The sequence below is a fragment of the Eucalyptus grandis genome, chromosome 10, assembly GCF_016545825.1.
Source record: "Eucalyptus grandis isolate ANBG69807.140 chromosome 10, ASM1654582v1, whole genome shotgun sequence".
NCBI lineage: Eukaryota > Viridiplantae > Streptophyta > Magnoliopsida > Myrtales > Myrtaceae > Eucalyptus > Eucalyptus grandis.
In genome coordinates this window covers 759,252-769,564 of record NC_052621.1, presented here as the reverse complement: position 1 = coordinate 769,564, position 10,313 = coordinate 759,252, and the positions used below count along the sequence as shown (strand labels likewise).

The following is a 10,313-nucleotide window of genomic DNA, read 5'->3' as shown; positions in this document are numbered from 1 at the left end:
GTAGAACCTTACTAAATGCATACGAACCAAACGTTTCACATGCATCAGACTTCGTGCAAGTTAGAAATAAGAATGCAAAACAGAGAATAAGAGATTTAAGTATATTTCAATATATTGAAAAGAGTATATCAAGAGCCTATTTATAGGCCTAGAGAGAGGAAATAAAATGAAATCAAATCAGAAATGCATAATCAAAATAGATGTAGAAAATTAGAAAAAATATCTTAAATCATTTTAAAAAATATTTTAATATTGCCAACACCCTTAATATCTCTAACATCCTTTCTCAAACTTAAGGTGACATTGTCACTTAGACTTTGAATTAACGTCAAATAGTGCCACGAAAAACTTGTTCCTCTAACAACATTGCGGGGCAGTCTTGTTGATCCATGGTGGGGCAGTGTGTGAGGTAGCATCCTCTAGATCTTGATTGTTTGAGGGCGGCAAGTTGTGCAAAATTTTGAGGATTAGAGTGGAAATAGCAAGTGGCGACGTCACTAGCTTACAAAATAGTAAATGAGCGACGCGACCTATACAACTAGTGTTGTAGCATCAAATGACTTATATGGCTAACTTGGAAAAATAGTTATTGAGTGATGTGACCTATGTGATTAGTATCGAAAGAAAGCCTCCTCCATGAAAAAAGCTAGATTATGCAACGCAGTTGGTGTGGATAGCATCAAACCACCGACTATTGTGGAATAACTCAATTAACTACTTCCTCAAATAAGACTTGTGTGCGCAAAGTGAACACTGTTGAGATGTGGGGATTAATTTATTTGGCATGCACATGGTGCACTTAGGTTGCCATAGGAATAAAGGCTCAAAGGCTCTGATAACAAGTTGAGATTTATGAACGAAATAAAAGGCTTAACAAGGCTCGAAGGCTCTAATACTAAGATGAGATTTATGAATGAGAGAAAAAGGTTAAATCGTTAAATAAATGCATTATTTATTATTTAAATATTTCAACATTTCCCTCACATTTAGGGTGCGTTTGGGAACGCTTTTGGGAAAAGTCCTTAGCAAAATGCAAAGACCTTTGAGTTTAATGTATTTTCCAAAATGCAAAGTGTGTTTGGTAAAATTGTAGTTTGAAAGCCCATTTGAAGTATCTTTGTGCAAAATGGTGTTTGGAGGAATTATATTTGCAAAGTGCTTTGGTGATAAAAAAAATTATCAAAAGAAAAATAAATAAAAAATTGATCGGAAGGGCGGATGGTCGGGAAGGGCAAGTGGCCGCGGACGTCCCACCGAAGACCACTGGCGAGGGTCACCGGACATCAGGCGACCACTGAAGACCATCGGCGAGGGTCGCCGGACGTCGGGCGACCACTGAAGACCATCACGGAGGGTCGCCGGACGTCGGGCGAACACCGAAAACCATCGGCGGGGTCTCCGGACGTCGGGCGACCCCGCCGCGACCCGCATTTGGGGCGGCGAGGCCCCGCGACCCCGCCGCGACCCGGATCTAGGGCGGCGGGTCCCCGCGACCCGCCGTGACCCGATCCGGGCGGCGAGGTCCCCGCGACCTTGCGGCCCCGGATCCGGGTCGCGGTGGGGTCACGCGACCGCGCGCCCCGGATGCGGGTCGCGCGAGGTCGCGCGACCTCCGCAACCGCCGTGACCAAGAATCCGGCGGCGAGGTCGCGAGAGGACCTCGCAGCCCTCGGATCTGGGTCGCGGCAAGGTCGGCGACCCAAACCTCGCCGCGACCCACGCGATGCCGCGACCCCGGACGGGGCGGCGGTCGCACCACTCCCCCGGCGACGGTCGCACGGCCACCGCAACCATGCCGAGCCGTCGGCGGCCACTCACCCACGGCTTCGAGGAACACATCGTCGGCCTTCAACGGAGAAGAAGATGAACAGACAACAACGAGGGCAAAACCAGAAAAATCGAGAGTAGGCGAGGATATTTTTGGAAGAAAATAAAAAAAGTGAACGGTATCACTTGTATGCGAGAAAGGCTGAAAGCCCAAGGCACCCCTTCACCTGCCTTGGGCTTTCAGCCTTGGGAGGTCAGCATTTCTTCAAGGTAGGTGTAAATTTTTTCCCAAACACCCAATATTTGGGCAAATGGGCTTTGAGTACCCAAAGGTACTTGGCAAAGCTGGTGCCAAACGCACCCTTAGTCTAGTCTTTTGCCTAAAATTAAGCATGAAAATTTAATTGGAAAGGCAAATGGGACTTGGAAAGATTCAAACTTAGTTGCTATAACTCTTAGTCTAATATTTTGCCTAGTATTAGTTGTGAAAATTTTATTGGGAGGCAAATGAGGGCTAGAAAAATTCAAACTCAGGATCTCTAACTTTGATATTATATGAGATTTTGTAATATCACAATCAACTATTTTAAAAACTTAAGTTGTTAAATAAATGTGTTGTTTATTATTTAATTATTTCAACAATGCTAAAGAGTGCGCATTGTACTTAGAGAATACAGACATTTTGTGTCCACAAATAGCATGTTATTACATTTTCATATGGAATAATTCTATTCAAAATTAAGTAGACCATTAACTCAGTTGTGCGCGTAAAATCTCAAATTGATATACTAGTTAATTGTCACGTGTCATTTAATTTAATAATTTGGCAATAAAATTTAACGAAAATTAATAGAGGGTAAATTTGTTACAAGTGTGTCAGTTTTTGGTAAATTTGTCAAAGGTATACCGATTTGATTTTTTGGTAGTTAAAAAAATAGTTTAGGATAAATTTATTATAAATGTACCAATTTTTGGTTTTTTTTAGCGTATTAACTCTTTAATTTATTGAAAAAAATTTGGATTATATGTGACAAAAGTTGGGGAATATCAAAATAGGAAATACAATAAGCCAATATATATATTCAAGAAAAAAATGTCAGAGGAAGAAAAAGATTAATTTAAAAAAAAAAATCCTACATGTAATCAAAGAGATGAGCTCTGATTAAACTATATTAGAAATTAATGGTATTAATTAGAGAAGTCGTGAGAAAAAAAAAAAGATTTGATTGGTCGATGCATCGGAAACGGGGCGCCGGAGGATAAAAAGAGCAGAGCACCCGAACGCCTCCCGTCCGAAGGAGCGCCTATCTTGTACGCAGGCAGAGAGGAACCGAACAGCGATAAGCCTTTGCTCGATCTTTCGACCGGCGCGAAGCCTCCGCCTGCTCCGCCAATGGCGGCGAGGATAAGCTGCGGCGCGTGGCTCGCGAGCCCCTGGCACGCCGTGGCCTCCAGGCCTTCCATTTCGAAGCCCCGCCTCCAGTTCCGCCACGCCCTTTTCTCTTCTTCTTCTCCTTCTTCGTCGGCGGCGGCGACTCGTGGAGCTGTGTGCTGCGCTGGCTCGAGCAACGGCGCTTCGGAGACCGACCCTTTTGTCCTCACCACGCCGCTCTACTACGTCAATGCCCCTCCTCACATGGGCAGCGCCTACACCACCATTGCTGCTGATGCCATCGCTCGCTTCCAGGTTTTGCCTTCGGACATTGTTCGTCTTTCGTTGCCGACGTTCCTTTTTGTTTTTTCGTTGTTTTTTGGTTGTCTGCGAGTTGTGGGCGTCGGTAAAGGCAAAACCCATGTTTCTTGATCCTCTTTTTGGTGTCATTAAGAGTAGAGATCAGTGTCAATAGTCGGTTGTTTCTTTTATCAGAGTAGATAGGAATGAAGAGTACTGGTTTATTGCGGTTGAACTTTTGCCTTGATGCAAATGAATGAGTCTGCCTGTAGCTGGTGGGGATGAGTTTTGTTCCACGGACAAAGCTATTGCTTCGTAATTCGTTCTTTAACATTGGTTCTTCGTGGTAAGCTAATGCACTTTATTCATCAAGATTTGATTTTTCTTTTGTTTAAGCTGGGTTTGGATTGGAAAATTGGTTCCAGGAATGGCTTCTACATAAACAATGACTTGGTTCTAAGTTCTGTCACTTCAGATTAAAAGGCTTACACTTATAATTCTTTTTGATTCTCTACTTAATAATTGCTATGTCTTGATAATGGAGTGACTTGTTCTGTGATCTTGTCAAGTCGAGAATTTCTTGATGACTCTGCTTCACTTTTCCTTTTGATGGCAGAGGCTCTTGGGTAAAAAGGTTATATTTATCACAGGCACCGATGAACACGGTGAGAAGATTGCTACAGCTGCTAGTGCCTGTGGTTCAAGCCCTAGGGAACACTGTGACGTAATTTCACAAGCTTACAAGGCTCTCTGGAAAGATGTAATGGCCTGTTATCTAACCATTTTCTCTTATTTATGACAGACTTAATGATAGTGCATGCTCTAATGCTGGGCTCACATTCTTTGTGGTTCCTCTCTTTTTTCTGGATGCAGTTGGACATAGCTTATGATAGATTCATTCGGACAACTGATACTAAACATGAAGCAATTGTTAAGCAGTTCTATTCTAGGGTCCTTGAGAATGGCGACATTTACCGAGCTGATTACGAAGGTCTATATTGCATCAACTGTGAAGAGTACAAGGTAAGACCTTAAACCTTACATTGTCAATGTTGTTCTGGGGGTCACAGATCTATAGGTTGTGACCGTCAGTGGTACTGTTCCAGTGCAATTAGTGCTATTACCTTTGCTAATTCTTTCCAGAAAAAAGAATACAAAGGATCTTTCTAGTTTATTACAAGCCATAGAATAATGTTGTTGGCTTTGCATGTTTTCTAGGATGAGAAAGATCTGCTGGATAACAACTGTTGTCCTATGCATCTGAAGCCCTGTGTCCGCAGAAAGGAGGATAACTATTTTTTTGCCTTATCAAAGTATCAGAAATCCTTGGAAGAAATTTTGGAAGAGAATCCAGAATTCATACAGCCACCATTTCGTTTAAATGAGGTGAGACAATGTCTAACCTCTCTATTTAAGAAAGGCAATGTTCCATTGTTGTCTTCTTTCAGCTGAATTAATCTTGTTATATGCACTTGATGTGAGTTGGGCATCGCTTTTAGAACAGTGAGCAAAGCTTTAATAAAAGTTGGATGACTGTGGTAGCCTCTTCAGACAAATGTCTTCCTTCTGCGATTTCTGTTTTTACAAATTTGTAGGCAAGCTTGATATGTTACTTGAGTTTTTCAGTAGACTGGAAAGAGTAAAGTTATGCAGAAAAGAAAGGAAATGAAGCACATCTGGCCTCCTTCTTAACCATGGATGATTGCTATTTTGTTTCTTCCATAGTAGATGATTGCTACTTGTGGAGTGTGTTGGATAATTAGGAGAATATTTTCATTGACATGAAGAGGCTTTAAAACAAAGATCATCTTACTGGACAGTGCCATAATCTGTATTGGACCGTGTTTTGAAACTTTTCAAACATGAGGGGTTACTGCTACTGCTTTTAGAATTCTCAAGTCACTATTTAGGAGAGGAGATAATTCACAAACTTGGGGTCTTACGATGAAATCAGTCATAAAAGCTGAAGGTTTTGCTATGGCATAACTCAAATCAATTGAAGTGGCCGTTCGGTGATGAGTCGCAGTATCTATTATTTGGTGATGTTGTTGGCTTTCATTTGTATCACAATCAGTGGAAGAGGTTTGTAAGGCATGTTTTCATGCCATCTCACTTAGGATAGAATGAAGCTGAGCAGCTTGCTTGTTCAATTGACATGAATAAGGTGGTTCAGTTCATATTATCTTTGAAGCCTTCTTTTTCTACTAATAAAGGTGAAAACATAATTGAGCATTTTTTTCAGGGCCAAGAATCCATCAACATCAACTATAACCATTCTAGGAACTCAAAAGTATCTCCTTTTGAGTGCCAATAAAAAGAACAATTGTTTTTTGATAGTTTTACAATTAGCTACTACTTTTTCCTTTAATGTTAATCCACTGAACCTCATTTATTTGAACTTCTCTGTAGGTGCAAAGTTGGATTAGAAGTGGGTTAAAAGATTTTTCCATTTCTCGCGCATCAGTTGATTGGGGTATTCCAGTTCCTAATGACAAAAAGCAAACAATCTATGTCTGGTTTGATGCTTTACTGGGGTAAATCATCTTTCATCTTTCTGAATGAGGTTTTACCTAAGAAATTTGTTTTTTATCCTATAATAGCAAGCACAACTACTTATGTTTGTCTCATTGTCCTTATCAAAAGTTTAAGAGAGCAGTTATTGGCATGCTGACATACTTTCACAATGCCTCAAGCACAAGGCTATGTAGTCAACTGCTGGGAAAGATTTCTGTCCTGCTTAAATTGACTTTCTATTAAATTAGTCTGCTGCATTGTTTGTATTTATTCATTAAAAAACCTAGAAATTGCTACTGCAAGTAGAATGCAATAGGTCAATCAATTTTGTGAAAAGTACGAGCGCTGCTGTTTGTTGTCACACTTGGAATGCATCTTAAGCATCCACTGGCTCTTTTTACTTGGCTAGGTGAGCAATTGAGCATTACTGACACTTTGTTAATCACCACTTTTTTCTACCTTTGAACAGTTATATATCTGCATTTTCGGGGGAAAATGAGCAACCGGATTTGCAGGATACTGTTTCTTTAGGCTGGCCTGCTTCACTACATCTTATAGGCAAGGTAAGCCATAGCTTTGCTCTGAAGTGTGCTCCTTTTAATTTTTTTCATGTTCTCTGTTTACTGAATTTTGTCCCTAGTTTACACATTGTGAGAAAGTTCAATATATCTTTTATTAATCATTGTGAAACTTTTAGATATCTTAGGTAGTTCTCTATGCTTTCATATTTTCGTTCCATGTCCTCCATATTTTTACTGGATTCATCCCCACTCAAAATTTTTTTGAAGCATTTTACTCCCTCTTTATTGCATTGCTTGTAGCTCTAACTATTGGATGCCAGACTTATCTCCAGGGAGTTAAAGCAAAAGATAAGGAGTAGTTTTTTTTTTTTTTGCCCCTTCCGGAAATTAGTAGATTCTAGTGATGCGTCTCCCCTAAGCACAAAATACAAATTTTTGCTGGTCTGAGTTTGCCATTTTTGCTTATACTTCGCCCATATGCTCATTCATTTACATAAAGAATGAAAAACCTTTATCTTTCTTCTTCGCGCCTCACATTGCCATCATGCCTAATGTGCTATACTGGACAGCTATCAGGTGAACTCTGATAACCATTTATAGGGTTTCAGTCTGATATCCTTCAATAAATATTTCTTTAGCTGACTGTAATGGCATTGTAGTGCTGTGCCTTTCCTTAACTTGATGTAAGGCTGCTGTTTAGTCTTACTAAACTGAGCCAAACCTTTAGATGTTAAATGGGGCTACATGAATCCCTAAGCATTTTCCAGCTTTTAAACATTTGAACGAAAAGAAAAAGATACTGAAGTCTGGACTTGGATTACATTCAACTAAATGGCTAATTTCTTAGTGTCGACTTATCATGTTCTTACCTCAGATGTGTTCATTTTGCTTCTGTAGAATGAGTGGGTGGCTTTTTCTCCTATTTTGTTGGACTAATTTGGGCTACGATGACATATACGATTTCCTCTCGTTCTTCACAGGATATATTACGTTTCCATGCAGTTTATTGGCCAGCTATGCTGATGTCTGCTGGTTTAAGTCTTCCAAAAAAAGTCTTTGGCCATGGATTCCTGACGAAGGTAGTCAAACCATAAAACTTACATTGTTTTCTTTAGTGATTTGGTTTATTGATTCCTTATGGTGAAGCAGCAAGATGTAATCATCACATGATTTTGCTTTACTTTGAGTTGTATGTTTTTATCTTCCTTTTTTTATTTTTTTGGGGGGGTGTGTCAGAGTTGCTGTGAATGTTGTGTCGGTGGTTGGGTTGCATCTAATTAAGTTCTGCTGGCTTTGATAAACCAGTTTTTGGCTGCCTGCTACTTCATCTCTTATACCTAATTTTTATTTCATGCAGTTTGTTTTAACTTTTAGGATGGTATGAAGATGGGGAAGTCACTTGGAAATACTCTTGAACCAAATGATTTGGTTCATAGATTTGGGTCTGATGCTGTCAGGTACTTCTTCGTCAGAGAGGTGGAATTTGGCAGTGATGGTGACTATTCTGAGGATCGTTTTATCAATACCGTCAATGCACATCTTGCCAATAGTATCGGTAATTCTAGTACCGGGTTTTGTTCTATTTTCCTTTCAGGCATTACTGTTTAGCATACATTATTAAGTTGTGCATACCTCCTAACTTCTGTTCTGCAGGTAATCTTCTGAACCGCACGCTTGGGCTTCTGAGAAAGAACTGCAAATCCACACTGGTGGTGGATTCAGCCACTGCTGCTGACGGAAATGCATTCAAGGACAGAGTGGAGATGCTGGTAATGCTTGTGTTTCATTTGAATCTTATGGCATTATTAAGTCGTACCATGGGACTCCTAGGACAAATGTATCTGTGAATTATCACACTTTCTTGAACATTGTACCATCTTTTTGTGCATTAATCAAAGACCGTTGCTTCCCCTGGCCAAGCAGAGAGACTTATTCGATACTTTATAAATTCATGCTAGTGTAAAAATTGCTCATGACATGGAGTCATGGATTTTTAGTTTGCACTATATTTTCCCCTCTTTTGTGTGACAATGATGTTTTATTAATGTGCCCAATTATATATTCATTTGCTTGTTTGTTGATGACTGCACCATTTTGTATCTGTTTTGCTTTGGGACTAAAGTTGAAGCGGGATCACAAAAATTGTCATTTGGTATATCTTCTAAATGACATCTGTTCTTTTATCAAATGAGCAAAATGCCCTGTTTTGGTTGCTGTATTTCATTTGCGTCATGAAAACTTCCATGGTGACCATTTCTCTTCAGTTGTTAGTTAAGAATGTCTTTCAATTTTTACCATCAGGGTCAGTTTACAAGATTCTGCTATTTAGTACTGCTTATGTTCTACCAGTCATTGTTCTATTTTGTAGGTTGGAAAGGCACGAATACATTATGAAAACCTATCACTTTCCACAGCATGTGAAGCTGTTCTAGAAATCGGAAGTTCTGGGAACTCCTATATTGATGAACGTGCACCGTGGTCTCTATTTAAGCAAGGGGGTGCTGCTTCAGAAGCTGCGGCAAAGGTTAATCCTTTTTGGTCTCTCCTTCCCAGAAAATTTTCAGCTAATATAAGACAATTCAACACCATTATAGCTGCATTGACCATGCATTTCTTTGTTCCAATACTTGAACTCCTTAGGAGAATTCGAAATAGTAACTTCTGCTCTTAAGGAATGATCTCGGAAAAGATGAGATTCTTGTCGAGTTGCTGGATTTAGAACCTCGCCAATTTGATTGATTGCTGGAAAATCTTCCTTTTTAGGTTGAAACAACTCACTATTTACTATCCATTTTCAGTTAAGCGAACTTACAGTGTTCATGCCTTGTGTTCCAGTTAAATTATTGATGTACCTTTTTATGAATTTAAGTTTTGACGGTCCTGTCCCTAATTAGGATCTGGTGATTGTGCTGGAAGCAATGAGGATCATCGCTGTTGCATTATCTCCTGTTACTCCCAGGTTATGTCTCAGAATATATGAGCAACTGGGCTACTCAGCAGATCAATTCAACACCGCAACTTGGGTCTCTCTCTCTCTCTCTCTCTCTCTTTAGTCAGCTATACCTTTTGCCTCGTACATGGATTTGGTACCTGATTTCCTTCACTGATTGAATCTTTCTTTTGTGGCTTTTCCTTGATTATAGAGTGATACGAGATGGGGCGGATTGAAGGGCGGTCAGGTCATGGCACAACCCAAACCAGTTTTTGCAAGGATAGAGAACAAAGTCGAAGAGGATTCAAGTACCAAAGTTGGGGCGGGAAGATAAGCAACATGGAGTAACCCCAATTCAGGAGTGAACTTTCCTTAGAAAACACCAAACAGATGGGCATAATCTTGCTCTTGACGGCATTTTGGTTTAGATCTTTTTTTACACTCACTGTGAGATAAAAGTGCCAATCTAATCTACGGTACTACTACCTCATAAGGGCATCTGGTCAAGCGATAGTAGTTTATCGTAATTTGAGCAATGAGGCGTGTGCAGGAAAATCTGTAGTACTACATAAGAACTTGGCCATGTCACACCAAACGGAGTTGAATTAGTTGCATTACTCTTTGCCGTGAGGATTGGTCGTGTAATTTATGATAGTCTCTTTTAAGAGTCTTCCGTTAAATTTCCATTCAATCCTCATAAGTGAATAGAGTGAGCAAACTTCGGATCACTGTTTTCTAGTTTACTGTGGGGAGGGAGGCATGGATGGTGACTGACGTTACTTAACTTCTGGAGAAGCTTATTGGTCAAAAAAGACCTAAAAAGAAAGCAGCAAACTAGAGGGTGTGATCTTGAGATCTAAGACAACAATAGGGCAGATTACTGCGATTGAATATATTTAAATTTTAC

The 10,313-nt window shown here is 40.1% G+C and overlaps 1 protein-coding gene across 1 annotated transcript; it reads left to right on the top strand.

Moving 5' to 3' along the window:
* Positions 1 to 3,067: 3,067 nt before the first annotated feature.
* On the top strand, positions 3,068 to 10,134 carry LOC104420917 (methionine--tRNA ligase, chloroplastic/mitochondrial). The gene is made up of 12 exons (XM_010032690.3): positions 3,068 to 3,454; positions 4,056 to 4,199; positions 4,313 to 4,462; positions 4,658 to 4,825; positions 5,849 to 5,973; positions 6,423 to 6,516; positions 7,455 to 7,553; positions 7,849 to 8,029; positions 8,128 to 8,243; positions 8,843 to 8,998; positions 9,369 to 9,497; positions 9,618 to 10,134. Exons 1-12 carry the CDS (start codon positions 3,161 to 3,163, stop codon positions 9,738 to 9,740), a joined length of 1,779 nt encoding a protein of 592 aa, XP_010030992.2. The 5' UTR covers positions 3,068 to 3,160; the 3' UTR covers positions 9,741 to 10,134.
* Positions 10,135 to 10,313: the final 179 nt, after the last annotated feature.

Coding starts and splice junctions, on each gene's coding strand:
- LOC104420917 (XM_010032690.3), top strand. CDS start 3,161: ATGGCGGCGAGGATAAGCTGCGGCGCGTGGCTCGCGAGCCCCTGGCAC. Junction 7,554..7,848: donor GCCATGGATTCCTGACGAAG/GTAGTCAAACCA, acceptor TTTAACTTTTAG/GATGGTATGAAGATGGGGAA. Junction 8,030..8,127: donor ACATCTTGCCAATAGTATCG/GTAATTCTAGTA, acceptor TCTGTTCTGCAG/GTAATCTTCTGAACCGCACG.